The sequence below is a fragment of the Pleurodeles waltl genome, chromosome 6 (genome assembly GCF_031143425.1).
Source record: "Pleurodeles waltl isolate 20211129_DDA chromosome 6, aPleWal1.hap1.20221129, whole genome shotgun sequence".
Lineage (NCBI taxonomy): Eukaryota > Metazoa > Chordata > Amphibia > Caudata > Salamandridae > Pleurodeles > Pleurodeles waltl.
In genome coordinates, this window is record NC_090445.1 from 50,649,093 (window position 1) to 50,666,096 (window position 17,004).

The 17,004-nt window shown below is 47.7% G+C and overlaps 1 protein-coding gene across 2 annotated transcripts in view; it reads left to right on the forward strand.

Moving 5' to 3' along the window:
• The window catches only part of LOC138301852 (putative nuclease HARBI1), a 145,338-nt gene that overhangs the window by 6,761 nt on the left and 121,573 nt on the right, over positions 1 to 17,004 (forward strand). For both annotated transcript variants that reach the window (XR_011205121.1, XM_069242347.1), the window contains exon 2: positions 7,933 to 7,974. Coding sequence is in view for 1 of the 2 variants with exons in the window: in XM_069242347.1 (XP_069098448.1) it covers positions 7,933 to 7,974 (42 nt within the window). In the remaining variant the exon portion in view is untranslated. The remainder of the gene's footprint in view (positions 1 to 7,932; positions 7,975 to 17,004) is intronic.

Here is a 17,004-nt window from a genome sequence, read left to right on the forward strand (position 1 = left end):
ACTCTTATATGAAAGCCATCATCCTTGTGCATTACGGGATAATCTTATATCTTATAAACTTTATATTTTTTCCTTTCTTTCGTTTCCGCAGGTCCAAACCTATTTAGGTATTTTTGCTTACTTTATGTAAGTTATATTCCTTTTGATTACCTCACAATTTTGAGTTCTTTAGTGAAGCTTAGGAGTTTTTATGTTTCTTGGTCCCGAAGAAACACCACCTGATCCTCATGGACAATATAGGCGTGCAACATGTCGACCATTTTCTAGGAATGTAGGACTCATTTTTCCTTCTCCCCACTTCTTTTTTTGGTAAAGTGGAGGGACATTATCTCCTTTCTCACTCCCCTTGCTTTTAACCTTGACCTACACCCCTTGTGTAAAATAAACATAGTTGGTAGGGATCAAGAGGCAATTTTAATCCACCCCCTCCAGCTTCCCACTTCCCCTCGTTGGTCTGAATCTACCCCTACGCTCAACCATGGCACACATTTAAAAGATCTCTGGCAGAGAGCCCCCTCGAGGGGCCCATCGGACAATGCAGCACCAGCTCGACCAGGAGCAGGCCCTATGATGTAACATGACATCCGTTGGGTGTGTGGGGGCCCGTCTTCTACTCTTAGAGTGCCCTTTTCGACCTGTGCTCTTTCCCTATGGAACAGTGTACCTTATTTATTTGGACTTAACTTTGGGAGGATAAGCAGTGGACCATTTTGAAATCTCCTTGTCCCTCGAGTATTTTTGTTGTCCTCTTTTTAACCCTCTAATTCGAATGGCATTTTTGGGCTTCATGCAAAAAGAATTTAGACAAGAGGTCATTTGGAAAACATCTAACTAGGGCTCTAAGAAAATGGCGGTTGGTACCTAAAGAAAAGAACAAATCTATCACGAAGACAATTTCATGCTGTTATACCTCTCCTGAATGGATCAGCAATCTGTGATTTCTTCGTCAGTTGGACATCCGTCTGGTCAGTTTTGGCAGGGGGAAAATGAAGGGGATGGGCTCAACCACGGTTTGGCTCTGAGTGAACTGAAGCAACTTACAAAGGGCATCAAGCTAAGGAAACAGCATCAATAGCATTAACAAAATTACACGATGAGGCTAAGGCTAGGAAGAAATTACATCTGGAACTGCTCTGCTTCTGGTAAGTGCAGTCGGGCTAAGTTAAAACCACACAGGTAGTTTCTCCAGTCGTCATTGGTCAAAATATCGGCTGTTCACAGTAGAACCAATAAACATTAATTCTTAAATTTATGATATAGTTGGACAGTCTTTCACACATCGATGATTGGCTCCTCGTCTCCCGTTCCCATCACCAGTTTCTTCAGGTAACTTTTTAGTTGCAATCATAACTCCAGTCAGTGAAGCTGTTGTCACGTCCTGGGAATTTCAGCTTCTCACGCACCAAAGATACAAATGTATCCAGGTAGTAAATCGCATTTCGGCTGACAGTTCTCACAAGAAAGTTTAAGACATGAACTAGTTTGAAATTGCAGCGTCACAAATCTATTTGTTCAGCTCTGTGTGAACAATGAATAAGTGATTTCTAGTGTGACAGGAAACATTTACAAACATTTATTTATGCCATGAAGCTTAACATGATGCCTTGTCGACTAGGTCATAAGTTTCACAATGAGTCTATGCCTAGTAAAATTAAGCAAATACATTTCATGAAAACATTAATATGGTCCACTAATACATTTAATTCTATGTGTGCATATTAATTCCAAACAGTTAATGTCATTCCTTTGTTAGTGTAGTATCGCATTATGGTTGCCACCTAGGTGGCCACATTTTCAAAACTCTCGATTTCTCTATGTTAGTATAATTAATGTCAATTCTTAATTACTAATCAATGCAGATTTGTTATTAAAAAGTTCAGCTTTCACAATCCCCCCACTGATGACTAAATGTGTCATCACCTTACATTATAGAACACAAATATTTTGTTAATCTAAAATTTTGTTTCATCATAATGTCTGACATTTTCCCTCTTTCTCCAATGTTTATCAAAATATCTGCTTCTCTACTTTTCCAATTTAATTTCTTCCCTCCTCTGATCATTTTTTATTCCTTGTCTTTTAATCAGTGTATACAATTTGCAAACTCTCATTATGCAAATGACACAAATTAATTATAATAACATGGGTTTCAACATTATCCCTAGGATACCATTTCTCAGGTTGCCTGGTCAATTTCCCACGACAGTAAAACCTTTGCCAACCTCTACCCAAACTCCAGATACTTTCAGAACTTTTAAGTCAGACTCAATATTAGTCAGATTGTTAATAAAGCTTTTAACTCCTCTACTGTTATGAGGAATATACGTGCAACAATGTTGCGATTTCAGCATTTTACAGACTCAGCCCTCCTTTGCTGAAAGGATGTCTAACGCAAGGCGGTTCTCAAGAGCCATAGAACGTATCATAGCCATTTCAGTGTCCATTAAGATCAGGGCTCCAGCAAAACTAGTCAGCATGCTATCCACAATAATAGACAACTTTCGAATTTTCATGGAATTTAGAATAGCTCCCACTGAGGAAATAATTGCTTCAAATATATCTCCAATTATGCCAGAATAAGATTCTCTCTTTGATCTAGCAAGGTGTAATTCATTTAGTTTAGGTGTCTCATTTAGTTTCTCAAGTTGATAAATCTTTGGGAAAACAATTCCCAAAAAACATGTGCCATACCATCCTCTTGGAAGACGGTAGTAAGCATTTGGCCCACAGATGTAATAAACCCAAGGATTCGCTGGGTCTTGTTTAGTTAACATGAGCGTCCATTTACTCTGGAAAAGAAATACATATCTGCTTTAACTCATTCCCACAAATAAAGTGCCAGTTCTAGATTGTGGTCTGTATAAACAAAGCTTTCATACATGTTGTGCATCTAAAGCTAACTTCCCTTGTGTTTTAGTTTCACTAAATGCGTGGTCATTTCTAACGGTCCTTTTCACTAAGCCTTTTTCTATTTTCTCCTTTAATGCCTTTCTCCTATCATCAGTTTGATCTAAGAAACTCTTTTCTACGGCTGAAAGCAAACGTGAGGATATTCCGGTGTGCGTAAGTTGTGCCAAAGGTTAATGTAAGTTCAAAGAAGCCTCTCACTAATTCTGTATTCTTTTTCCTAGCAAGGCTACTCAGGTATCTAATAATAGGAACAAAAGAAAACACTAAATCCCTCATTATGATTCGGCGGTCTTTTCTCAAGACCATCGAACCCAAGGGTGCCAGAAGACCGCCAGTGCTGGCGGTCTTCCGACCACCACATTACGAGTACTAAAGGATTTTTGCCACAATTTGGGCGGAAGTCCTCCAGTAGTCGTGCTGGCGGTCGGAGGCACAGTCGTGGTTCCACCACAAGGACTCCACCAACCGTATTATGACCTGTAATATGGCCTGGCAGTGTCCTGATGGCGGGGCGCTGCCAGTGGTGGAAGTGCCTGTTCCCGTTCCCTGCCGGACGACCTCCTTGCCGAACAAGGGAAGTCGATCGTCAGACAGGGCAGGGGAGTGGGATGGCGGGGGGTGTTGTGTGTGCGTGTGTGAGTGAGTGTTATCTGCGCGTGAATGTAAGTGTGTATGAGTGTTTGAATACGTGTGTCTATGGGTGTTTGAATGCATGTTTGAATGTGGGTGTGTATGGGTGTTTGAATGCGTGTGTGATTGTTGAAGTGAGTGCGTGTTGGAATGTTTGAGTGAATGCGAGTATGGATGTGTGTGAGTGAATTCAAATATGGATGAATGTGAGTGAATGCGTGTAGTTAAGTGTTGGTGAATAAGTGTTTACGGGTAGGGGGTGCTGTACTGGAAGGGGGCTGGGGGTGCTGTACTGGAAGGAGTGGTGGGGGTTCTGGTATGAAAGACGGGGTAGGGGTTTTAGGGATTCCCAAGGCGAGTTGGGGGAGTCATCTGCCGGTGACAGGAAAGAAATTTCCTGTCACCGGTAGCCTTTCCACCAGGGTTTTCATGGCAGTACTACGGCTGCGGAAACCCTGGTGGAAAGCCGACTCGTGATACCGCCGGCAGTCTTCAGTTGACCGCTGGGTCAGAGATGCTAATCTCTGGCCCAGCTGTCCAACCACCCTGGCAGTACATGCGGGGATGTGGCGGGTTGGCAGAGGCCAACCCACCACACTCATAATGTGGGATTCTTCACCGTAGGCGGTGAGACTGCCATTGTGGCCCTGGCGGTCTTTGGACCGCCAGGGTCTTAATGAGGGTCTATGTCATGATTTGAGTAAAAATACTGTATGTATTCTTGGTTATAGAACCTTGTTAATAGAAGACTGCAACTAATTCCATACATTAGTCAAAGGATGTGATAAGTTATCCCTTCTTCCACTGATGAAGGAATTTGCTTGAAAACCTAACACACTCTAATGTTCATTTCTCGACATATTCATGCAGCAAGTGTTAGAAAACATTGGAGGGAAGATCTCCCTGTGAATTATCTACGTGCAAATATATCTCATTCTGCTTAAACCTGTCTAATTCTGTAAGTGTAGTAGTACTTTCTAAAGGAGAGGTATGATTAGTTACTGTGTGAGGCTGGCCTGGCTTATAGTGGGTACCTGATGGTACTTACACCTTTGCCAGGTCCAGTTATCCCTGATTAGTAGATTAGTAGTGTTGTAGCAGCTTAGGCTGATAGAGATAGCTATAGCAGAGCAGCTTAGGCTGATCTAGGAGACATGCAAAGCTCCTACTATACCACTTATATCATATAGCACTATATCATAAGAATCACAATACTCAGAGTTACTAAAAATAAAGGTACTTTATTTTAGTGACAATGTGCCAAAAATATCTCAGAGGATATACTCCCGGAGGAAGTAAGTAAAATACACAAAATATACACACAAACCAAAATCAGGTAAGTAACCACTTAGAAAAGTAGTGCAAACACTGTAGAATACAATAGGATGCAATAGGCCTAGGGGCAACACAAACCATATACTAAGAAAGTGGAATGCGAACCACTTAGGGACCCCTGGTCTAGTGTAGTGTGTAGAGGGTCGCTGGGAGTTTAAGAAACCACTAAGGGTGTCCAAGATACCCCTCCTCTAGGCCCTGAAAAGTAGGAGTAATGTGATACTACTTTCCCAGAAACACACTAAACTTGTGATAGGAGATTCTGCAAAGACCACAACAGACTGCAAAGCACTGAAGACGGATTCCTGGACCTGAGGACCTGTAAAGGAATGGGACCAAGTCCAAGAGTCACGAAAGTGTCCAAGGGGGGCAGGAGCCCACTAAACCCCGAATGAAGGTGCAAAATGGCTGCCTCCGGGTGGAAGAAGCTGAAGATTCTGCAACAACGAAAGATGCCAGGAACTTCTTCATTGTGCAGAAGATGTCCCACTAAGTGTTGGAAGATGCAGAGCTGTTTCTTTGAAGAAAGACCGCAAACAAGCCTTGCTAGCTGCAACGGTTGCAGTTGAAGAAAAAGGGTGCTGCCCGGGCCCAGGAAGGACCAGGAGGTAGCCACTTGGAAGAGAAAACAGAGGGGGCCCTCAGCAACACAGAGAGCCCACGCACAAGACGGCAGCACCCGCAGAAGTACTTGAACACGGGTTCAAGAAAACTGAGCCCAGCGGTCGTCTCAACACAACAAAGAGGGTCCGACAAAGCCGGTGGTCAACTCAGAAAGTTGAGCAATGCAGGATGAGTGCCGGGGACCTGGGCTAGGCTGTGCACGAAGGATTCCTTTCAAAAGTGCACAGAAGCCCTAGCAGCTGCAGTTCACACAGTGCACAGGATTACTGTCTGGGGAGGCAAGGACTTACCTCCTCCAAATTTGGACAGTTGGACCACTGGACAGTCTGGGTCACTTGGGTCCACCACCTGTGTTCCAGGGGCCACGCTTGTCTGGATGAGAGGGGTCCCAGAGTACCGGTGACGGTGACGTATGGTGCCTGCTGGAGCAGGGGGAAGATTCAGTCGACCCCCAGGAGATTTCTTCTTGGCTTCCAGTGCAGGGTGAATGCAGACAGCCCCCAGAGCATGCACCACCAGGAAACGGTCGAGAAAGCCGGCAGGATTAGGCACTACAATGTAGCTGGTAGTCTTCTTGCTACTTTGTTGCAGTTTTGCAGGTGTCCTAGAGCAGTCAGTGGTCGATCCTTGTCAGAAGTCGAAGAGGGAGATGAAGAGGAACTCTGGTGAATTCTTGCAAGTCGTTATCTGAGGAAAAGCCCATAGGAGAGACCCTAAATAGCCCTCTGAGGAGGATTGGCCACCTAGTGAGGTAAGCACCTATCAGGAGGGGTCTCTGATGTCATCTGCTGGCAATGGCGACTCAGAGGCCTCCAGTGCGCCCTCACACCTCTGGATTCAAGATGGCAGAGGTCTGAGACACACTGGAGGAGCTCTGGGCACCACCCCACCACCAGTTTCGCGCCAGAGCAGGGACTGGGGTTTCCCTGAACCGGTGTAGACTGGCTTATGCAAGGAGGGCACCATCTGTGCCCTTCAAAGCATTTTCAGAGGCTGGGGGAGGCTACTCCTCCCCAGCCCTTAATACCTATTTCCAAAGGGAGAGGGTGTAACACCCTCTTTCAGAGGAAATTCTTTTTTCTGCCTTCCTGGGACTGGGCTGCCCAGACCCCAGGAGGGCAGAACCGTGTCTGTGGGTTGGCAGCAGCAGTAGCTGCAGAGAAAACCCCAGAGAGCTGGTTTGGCAGTACCCGGGGTCCATAGTGAAGCCCCAGGGATTCATGGGATTGGCACCCCAATACTAGATTTGGCATGGGGGGACAATTCCATGATCTTAGACATGTTACATGGCCATATTCAGAGTTACCATTGTGAAGCTACATAGAGGTATTGACCTATATGTAGTGCACACGTGTAATGGTGTCCCCGCACTCACAAAGTCCGGGGAAATTGCCCTGAACTATGTGTGGCACCTTGACTAGTGCCAGGGTGCCCTCACACTTAGTAACTTTGCACCTAACCTTCACTAAGTGAAGGTTAGATATGTAGGTGACTTATAAGTTTCTTACGTGCAGTGTAAAATTGCTGTGAAATAACATGTGCGTTATTTCACTCAGGCTGCAGTGGCAGTCCTGTGTAAGATTTGTCTGAGCTCCCTATGGGTGGCAAAAGAAATGCTGCAGCCCATAGGGATCTCCTGGAACCATAATACCCTGGGTACCTAGGTACCATATACTAGGGAATTATAAGGGTGTTCTAGTGTGCCAATTAGTATTGGTGAAAATGGTCACTAGGCTAAAGTGACAAGTTTAAAGGGAGAGAGAGCATAAGCACTGAGGTTCTGGTTAGCAGAGCCTCAGTGATACAGTTAGTCACTACACAGATACACACATTCAGGCCACCAACTATGAGCACTGGGGTCCTGGCTAGCAGGATCCCAGTGTGACAGGCAAAAACAAACTTACATACATGTGAAAAATGGGGGTAACATGCCAGGCAAGATTGTACTTTCCTACACAACCCCCCCGACAAACGAGGGACAATAAGACTAACCTTGCCCAGATGAGTATTCATTGCCTAAGCGGAAATATCTGGAGAGTCCATCTTCATTGGAGTGGGTACTCCCAGGTCTATGTTCCACCGTATAGTCCATTCCCTGTAGGGAGATGGACCACCTAAAAAATTTAGGGTTTTCACCTTACATTTGTTTTAGCCATAATAGAGGTTTGTGATCTGTCTGAACAATAAAGTATGAAGTTGTAGGGGGAGCCCATTCCATAATGGTCTGGATCTTCTCCTGCAGTGGTGCAATCTGTTCCCCACTGTTGCAGGATGGGCGCTAGTAATCACTCAGTACTCGTCAGATATACAGGTAAGTGGTATTTTATTGATTGTATATAACAGTTTGTGATGGTAGATGGATGTATTGTTGTATTCTCTCTCTTCGTATCTTTCCTCCTGGCAGGGATTTATGGGCTTCTTCTTTATCTCTAGGACTCTCTGGAAGCACATGTGGGAAGAAGAAGAATAATCATGGTAAGTGATTCGTGTTTTCTTCTGTGTCTCTTCCTGTCTCTGTCTGTCTCTTTTTCTCACTCTGCTATGTCCTGGTCTTTTGAGTTCACTCTTAACTCTTTTCCCTGATTGTCCGTTAACCGCTATCTTTCTTTCTTTTTTGTTACCTAAGGGTGGTGATTTCCTGGACTCTCCTCAGTCCCTTGTCTTTTGTTTCTTATGCCTCAGTACCTTGTTAACCTGTTTCTGCGTGCAGTGCCCGATACTTGTCTATATTATTTCATGGACGTCTTTCATTGCTCTTTTACCCTTTCCTTTCCTCTTCTTTTCTTTTCTGCTTTCTTTTTTCCGTTTGCTCCCTCTTTTCTCTTGTGTCCTCTGTTCTCTGCACTCCTTCCCCCCCTTCCGTGTTTTCCTTTTTCCACCCCCTTCACCCTCACTCGTGCGGTCTTGTTTAAAATTGTGCACTTTACACTTTTCCCCAATAAATCCTTCCCCCTCCCGTCCTCCCTAACCCTGCTCAGGAAGGTCCCACGCACCTGCTTCTGCCACGCTTCTCCTGAAGCGTGGCAGGTATTCGTGTCTTGCTCCCCGCAGTCTGTCTCCTTCGTCCCCGAATGGGACCACCGGTTTCTGGCTCCTCTCCTTCTGCCCGCAACCTTTGGACGGTGCGGACGGCTCCGCACAGCCCGAGGCTCTGCCAGACACGTCTGTGGAACTCCTGCCGTCCTCGTCTTCTTCTTTCGTCTCTTCGGTCGTCTTCCTCTTTCCAGCACCACTCCCGATCGCGCTCTCCTCAGGAAGCGACTGCAGGCCCTTTAAACGCCCAAATTCCCGCTGAGAGGGCCATGGAACAACGCGATTGGAGGAACGGGAAGGTCTATCCGGGTCAGGAGAGGAAGTGGCAGAACAAGCAGGCGCAGTGTGCGGGTCGGCCCAGTCCGGCCCGTCACAGACACTCCCCCTAGAGAGCGGCAGCCGATGATGCTCAGAAGACGGATAGCGGGATAAGAAATCGTCATTCTGCATGAGGCATCCAGGAGAGTGGAGGACCTGGAAGGAGAAGGGTTGTAATGAGAGAAACCATCTCAGGATACGAGAATTAGAGTCTTTGTGGCGAGCAAGCCAAGTGAGGGGTGCATGATTCGTGAGGAGGGTAAACATCCGACCCGTAAGATAATAGCACAGAGATTCTACAGCCCACTTAATGGCCAGATATTCCTTCTCAATAGTGGGGTAGTGGACCTCTCGCAGGAGGAGCTTTCGACTAATATACAGTACCGGGTGTATGGACCCATCCTCCTGCTCTTGTGATAAGACTGCCCCAAGTCCTAGATCAGATGCATCCATTTGCAATAGGAAAGGTTCTCGGAAGTTCGGACAACATAACACCGGATCCATAGTCAGGACCTCTTTCAGATGTTCAAAACTGCGTTGTGCGGCATTCGAAAGGGAGGTGAGCTTATTGGGATATGAGTTTTTGAGTAGATTGGTGAGGGGTTCAGCTATTGTGGAGAACTGAGGAATGAACCGCCTATAATACCCTACTAAACCGAGGAAAGCTCTGACCTCTTTCTTTGTTTTATGTATGGGTATCCGTTTGACGGCATCTACTTTTTCAATCTGGGGACGGACCTTTCCATCTCCTAAGACATAACCAAGATATTTGATTTCAGGATACCCCAATTTGCATTTTTCTGGGTTTGCGGTTAAATGGGCATCCCGTAATGCCTGTAAAACTCCTTTCACCTGTTCCCGGTGTTCCCTCCAAGTGTTACTATATATGACTATGTCGTCCAGATAGGCGGCTGCATATTGCTGTTGGGGCCATAAAACCCTATCCATAAGTCGTTGGAATGTGGCAGGGGCCCTGTGAAGCCCAAAAGGGAGAACCGTGAACTGATAGAGACCCGATGGAGCTGCGAATGCTGTTTTTTCTTTGTCTTCTTTTCTCAATGGGATTTGCCAATACCCTTTGGTAAGGTTGAGTGTGGACATGTATCGTGCTTGACCTAATCTTTCTAGGTGCTCGTCAATGCGGGGCATGGGATAGGTGTCAAAGTATGTTAGCTCGTTGACACGTCTATAATCTACCAAAATCGAGTGCTCCCATCTGGTTTTGGTACCAACACCACTGGGGAGCACCAGGGGCTGGTGGAAGGTTCTATAATACCAGCCTCCAACATCGTATGGACCTCCTGTTCTATAATCTTTTTTTTCGTTTCTGGAATACGGTATTGGGTGTTCGACTAGCGGTGTATACTCTGGACATTTGGAAAAAACATCACTGTATTTCTCAAGTACTTGTTTTAGTTGTTCATGATGGGCGTCTTTGAGTGTAAGGAAATGCCTCCTTGGCATGGTTACCCCCTGACTTTTTGCCTTTGCTGATGCCAAGTTATGATTTGAAAGTGTGCTGAGGCCTGCTAACCAGGCCCCAGCACCAGTGTTCTTTCCCTAACCTGTACCTTTGTTTCCACAATTGGCACACCCTGGCATCCAGGTAAGTCCCTTGTAACTGGTACCCCTGGTACCAAGGGCCCTGATGCCAGGGAAGGCCTCTAAGGGCTGCAGCATGTCTTATGCCACCCTGGGGACCCCTCACTCAGCACAGACACACTGCTTGCCAGCTTGTGTGTGCTAGTGGGAATAAAATGACTAAGTCGACATGGTACTCCCCTCAGGGTGCCATGCCAACCTCACACTGCCTATAGGTATAGATAAGTCACCCCTCTAGCAGGCCTTACAGCCCTAAGGCAGGGTGCACTATACCATAGGTGAGGGCATAAGTGCATGAGCACTATGCCCCTACAGTGTCTAAGCAAAACCTTAGACATTATAAGTGCAGGGTAGCCATAAGAGTATATGGTCTGGGAGTCTGTCATGCACAAACTCCACAGCACCATAATGGCTACACTGGAAACTGTGAAGTTTGGTATCAAACTTATCAGCACAATAAATGCACACTGATGCCAGTGTACATTTTATTGTAACATACACCCCAGAGGGCACCTTAGAGGTGCCCCCTGAAATCTTAACCGACTACCAGTGTGAGCTGACTAGTTTTAGCAGCCTGCCACACACCAGACATGTTGCTGGCCACATGGGGAGAGTGCCTTTGTCACTCTGTGGCTAGTAACAAAGCCTGTACTGGGTGGAGGTGCTTCTCACCTCCCCCTGCAGGAACTGTAACACCTGGCGGTGAGCCTCAAAGGCTCACCCCCTTTGTTACAGCACCCCAGGGCACTCCAGCTAGTGGAGTTGCCCGCCCCCTCCGGCCACGGCCCCACTTTTGGCGGCATGGCCGGAGGAGATAATGAGAAAAACAAGGAGGAATCACTGGCCAGTCAGGACAGCCCCTAAGGTGTCCTGAGCTGAGGTGACTCTGACTTTTAGAAATCCTCCATCTTGCAGATGGAGGATTCATTCCCCCAATAGGGTTAGGAATGTGCCCCCCCCTCCCCTCAGGGAGGAGGCACAAAGAGGGTGTAGCCACCCTCAGGGCTAGTAGCCATAGGCTACTAACCCCCCAGACCTAAACACACCCCTAAATCGAGTATTTAGGGGCTCCCAGAACACAGCAAGATAGATTCCTGCAACCTAAGACAAAGGAGGACTGCTGAGCTGAAAAACCTGTAGAGAAGACGGAGACACCAACTGCTTTGGCCCCAGCTCTACCGGCCTGTCTCCCCACTTCTAAAGACACTGCTCCAGCGACGCGTTCCACAGGGTCCAGCGACCTCTGAAGCCTCAGAGGACTACCCTGCATCTAGAAGGACCAAGAACTCCTGAGGACAGCTGCTCTGTTCCACAAAGACTGCAACTTTGCAACAAAGAAGCAACTTTGAAACAACACACGTTTCCCGCCGGAAGCGTGAGACTTTGCACTCTGCACCCGACGCCCCCGGCTCAACTTGTGGAGAACAAACACCACAGGGAGGACTCCCCGGCGACTACGAGACCGTGAGTAGCCAGAATTGAGCCCCTGAGCTCCCACAGCGACGCCTGCAGAGGGAATCCCGAGGCTCCCCCTGACCGCGACTGCCTGCTTCAAAGACCCGATGCCTGGTAAAGACACTGCACCCGCAGCCCCCAGGACCTGAAGGATCCGACCTCCAGTGCAGGAGCGACCCCCAGGTGGCCCTCTCCCTTGCCCAGGTGGTGGCTACGCAGAGGAGCCCCCCCCTTGCCTGCCTGCATCGCTGAAGAGACCCCTTGGTCTCCCATTGAAAGCTATTGCGAACCCGACGCCTGTTTGCACACTGCACCCGGCCGCCCCGTGCCGCTGAGGGTGTACTTTTTGTGCTGACTTGTGTCCCCCCGGTGCCCTACAAAACCCCCCTGGTCTGCCCTCGTTGACACGTCTATAATCTACCAAAATCGAGTGCTCCCATCTGGTTTTGGTACCAACACCACTGGGGAGCACCAGGTGCTGGTGGAAGGTTCTATAATACCAGCCTCCAACATCGTATGGACCTCCTGTTCTATAATCTTTTTTTTCGCTTCTGGAATATGGTATGGGCGCTGTCGGGATATTGCCTCATTCTTGGTTGGTATTGGGTGTTCGACTAGCGGTGTATACCCTGGACATTTGGAAAAAACATCACTGTATTTCTCAAGTACTTGTTTTAGTTGTTCATGATGGGCGTCGGTGAGTGTAAGGAAATGCCTCCTTGGCATGGTTACCCCCTGACTTTTTGCCTTTGCTGATGCCAAGTTATGATTTGAAAGTGTGCTGAGGCCTGCTAACCAGGCCCCAGCACCAGTGTTCTTTCCCTAACCTGTACCTTTGTTTCCACAATTGGCACACCCTGGCATCCAGGTAAGTCCCTTGTAACTGGTACCCCTGGTACCAAGGGCCCTGATGCCAGGGAAGGTCTCTAAGGGCTGCAGCATGTCTTATGCCACCCTGGGGACCCCTCACTAAGCACAGACACACTGCTTGCCAGCTTGTGTGTGCTAGTGGGGATAAAATGACTAGGTCGACATGGTACTCCCCTCAGGGTGCCATGCCAACCTCACACTGCCTATAGGTATAGATAAGTCACCCCTCTAGCAGGCCTTACAGCCCTAAGGCAGGGTGCACTATACCATAGGTGAGGGCATAAGTGCATGAGCACTATGCCCCTACTGTGTCTAACTAAAACCTTAGACATTATAAGTGCAGGGTAGCCATAAGAGTATATGGTCTGGGAGTCTGTCATGCACAAACTCCACAGCACCATAATGGCTACACTGGAAACTGTGAAGTTTGGTATCAAACTTCTCAGCACAATAAATGCACACTGATGCCAGTGTACATTTTATTGTAACATAGACCCCAGAGGGCACCTTAGAGGTGCCCCCTGAAACCTTAACCGACTACCAGTGTGAGCTGACTAGTTTTAGCAGCCTGCCACACAGCTCTGTGCCACAAAGACTGCAACTTTGCAACAAAGAAGCAACTTTGAAACAACACACGTTTCCCGCCGGAAGCGTGAGACTTTGCACTCTGCACCTGACGCCCCCGGCTCAACTTGTGGAGAACAAGCACCACAGGGAGGACTCCCCGGCGACTACGAGACCGTGAGTAGCCAGAATTGAGCCCCCTGAGCCCCCACAGCGACGCTTGCAGAGGGAATCCCGAGGCTCCCCCTGACCGCAACTGCCTGCTTCAAAGACCCGACGCCTGGTAAAGACACTGCACCCGCAGCCCCCAGGACCTGAAGGATCCAACCTCCAGTGCAGGAGCGACCCCCAGGTGGCCCTCTCCCTTGCCCAGGTGGTGGCTGCACAGAGGAGCCCCCCCTTGCCTGCCTGCATCGCTGAAGACACCCCTTGGTCTCCCATTGAAAGCTATTGCGAACCCAACACCTGTTTGCACACTGCACCCAGCCGCCCCGTGCCTCTGAGGGTGTACTTTTTGTGCTGACTTGTGTCCCCCACGGTGCCCTACAAAACCCCCCTGGTCTGCCCTTTGAAGACGCGGGTACTTACCTGCTGGCAGACTGGAACCGGGGCACCCCCTTCTCCATTGAAGCCTATGCGTTTTGGGCACCACTTTGACATCTGCACCTGACCGGCCCTGAGCTGCTGGTGTGGTAACTTTGGGGTTGCTTTGAACCCCCAACAGTGGGCTACCTTGGACCCAACTTTGAACCCTGTAGGTGTTTTACTTACCTGCAAAACTAACAAACACTTACCTCCCCCAGGAACTGTTGAAAATTGCACTAAAAGTGCCTAGTTTTAAAATAGCTATTTGCCATTTGTGTGAAAACTGTATATGCTATTTTTCTAATTCAAAGTTCCTAAAGTTCCTAAGTGAAATACCTTTCATTTAAAGTATTGTTTGTGAATCTTGAACCTGTGCTTCTTAAAATAAACTAAGAAAATATATTTTTCTATACAAAAACCTACTGGCCTGGAATTGTCTCTGAGTGTGTGTTCCTCATTTATTGCCTGTGTGTGTACAACAAATGCTTAACACTACCCTCTGATAAGCCTACTGCTTGACCACACTACCACAAAATAGAGCATTAGAATTATCTCTTTTTGCCACTATCTTACCTCTAAGGAGAACCCTTGGACTCTGTGCATGCTATTTCTTACTTTGAAATAGTACATACAGAGCCAACTTCCTACATTGGTGGATCAGCGGTGGGGTACAAGACTTTGCATTTGCTGGACTACTCAGCCAATACCTGATCACACGACTAAATTCCAAAAATTGTCATTAGAAACTGATTTTAGAAATTTTAGCTATTTTTCTAAATTTTTAAAAGTCCTGCTAGGGCCTTGTCTTAGTCCCTGTTAGCATTCCTTTTAGAGTTTAAAAGTTTTTGTAAAAGTTTGAATTAAGTTCTAGAATAGTTTTAGATTCTTAAAAAGTATTCCAACTTTTAGAAACATAGGCCCTCATTCCGACCCTGGCGGCGCCGCGGGCAACGGAAGCACCGCCAACAGGCTGGCGGTGCTTCAGTGCCCATTCTGACCGCGGCTGTAAAGCCGCAGTCGGAAAACCGGGTCCGGCGGTTTCCCGCCGGATTAGCCCCGGCTGGGCTAATCCTCCATGGCGGCGCTGCAAGCAGCGCCGCCATGGGGATTCCGACCCCCTTCCCGCCAGCCTGTTTCACCGCCAGAAACAGGATGGCGGGAATGGGTGTCCTGGGGGCCCCTGCACTGCCCATGCCACTGGCATGGGCAGTGCAGGGGCCCCCTAACAGGGCACCAGTATGCTTTTCACTGTCTGCTTAGCAGACAGTGAAAAGCGCGACGGGTGCAACTGCACCCGTCGCACACCTGCAACACCGCCGGCTCAATTCGGAGCCGGCTTCTGTGTTGCAGGCCCTTTCCAGCTGGGCCGGCGGGCGCTCCCTTGGCGGGCACCCGCCAGACCAGCGGGAAAGTCAGAATGGCCCCCGCGATCTTTTGACCGCAGATCGGCCAATTGGCGGTTCCCGCTTGGAATGAGGGCCATAATGTCTAATGCAGAAGAGAATGTGATGGAACTCAACGTCACCCCTTACCTGCATCTTAGGATGTCAGAGTTAAGGTCTCTCTGCAAAACCAAAAAGATTAAAACTGGTTCAAAACCTACCAAAGCACAGCTCCAGGAGCTTTTGGCAGAGTTTGCTAAAAACAACCCCTCTGAGGATGCCCTCCCAGAGGAAGAAGCTAGTGAAGTGGAGGATCTCCCACCCCCACTCCTAGTTAGGGAGAACAGGGTCCCTCAAACCCTGACTCCAAATGTGATAGTCAGAGATGCTGCTTCTCTCACAGGAGAGTCCAGCAACTCTGGAAGCATTGAGGACAACCTTAATGAAGATGACCTCCTGTTAGCCAGGATGGTCAAAAGATTGGCTTTAGAGAGTCAGAAGCCATAGAAAGGGAAAGACAAGAGATGGGTTTTGGTCCCATCCATGGTGGCAGCAACATAAATAGGGTCAGATATTCTCCTGACATGTTGAAAATCCCAAAGGGATTGTAACTAAATATGAAGATGGTGATGACATCACCAAATGGTTCACAGCTTTTGAGAGGGCTTGTGCAACCAGAAAAGTAAACAGATCTCACTGGGGTGCTCTCCTTTGGGAAATGTTCACTGGAAAGTGTAGGGATAGACTCCTCACACTCTCTGGAAAAGATGCAGAATCCTATGACCTCATGAAGGCTACCTTGATTGAGGGCTTTGGATTCTCCACTGAGGAGTATAGAATTAGGTTCAGGGGGGCTCAAAAATCCTCAAGCCAGACCTGGGTTGATTTTGTTGACTACTCAGTGAAAACACTGGATGGTTGGATTCAAGGCAGTGGTGTAAATGATTATGATGGGCTGTACAATTTATTTGTAAAAGAACACCTGTTAAGTAATTGTTTCAATGATAAACTGCATCAGCATCTGGTAGACCTAGGACCAATTTCTCCCCAAGAATCAGGAAAGAAGGCGGACCATTGGGTCAAGACTAGGGTGACCAAGACTTCCACAGGGGGTGACCAAAAGAAAGGGGTCACAAAGATTCCTCAGGGGAAGAGTGTTGAGACATCCAAAGGGAAAAGTAAAGAGTCTTCTATAGGGCCCCAAAAACCTGCTCAGGAGGGAGGGTCCAGAGTCTCTTCACAATCCAATTTTGGGTACAAGGGTAAAAACTTTGATCCCAAAAACGCCTGGTGTCGTAGCTGTAATCAGCAAGGACACCAAACTGGAGACAAGGCCTGTCCCAAGAAAGGTTCCACTTCTAACTCTACTCCAGCTAACACTGGAATGGCCAGTCTCCAAGTGGGATCAACAGTGTGCCCAGAGCAAATCAGGGTCCACACTGAAGCTACATAAGTCTCTGAGGGTGGGGTGGATTTAGCCACACTGGCTGCCTGGCCCCCTAATATGCAAAAATACAGGCAGCAACTCTTAATTAATGGGACAAGTGTAGAAGGCCTGAGGGATACAGGTGCCAGTGTCACCATGGTGACAGAGAAACTGGTTTCCCCTGGTCAATACCTGTCTGGACAAACTTATCCATTCACCGACGCTGACAATCATACTAAAGTACATCCCATGGCTATGGTAACTTTAGAG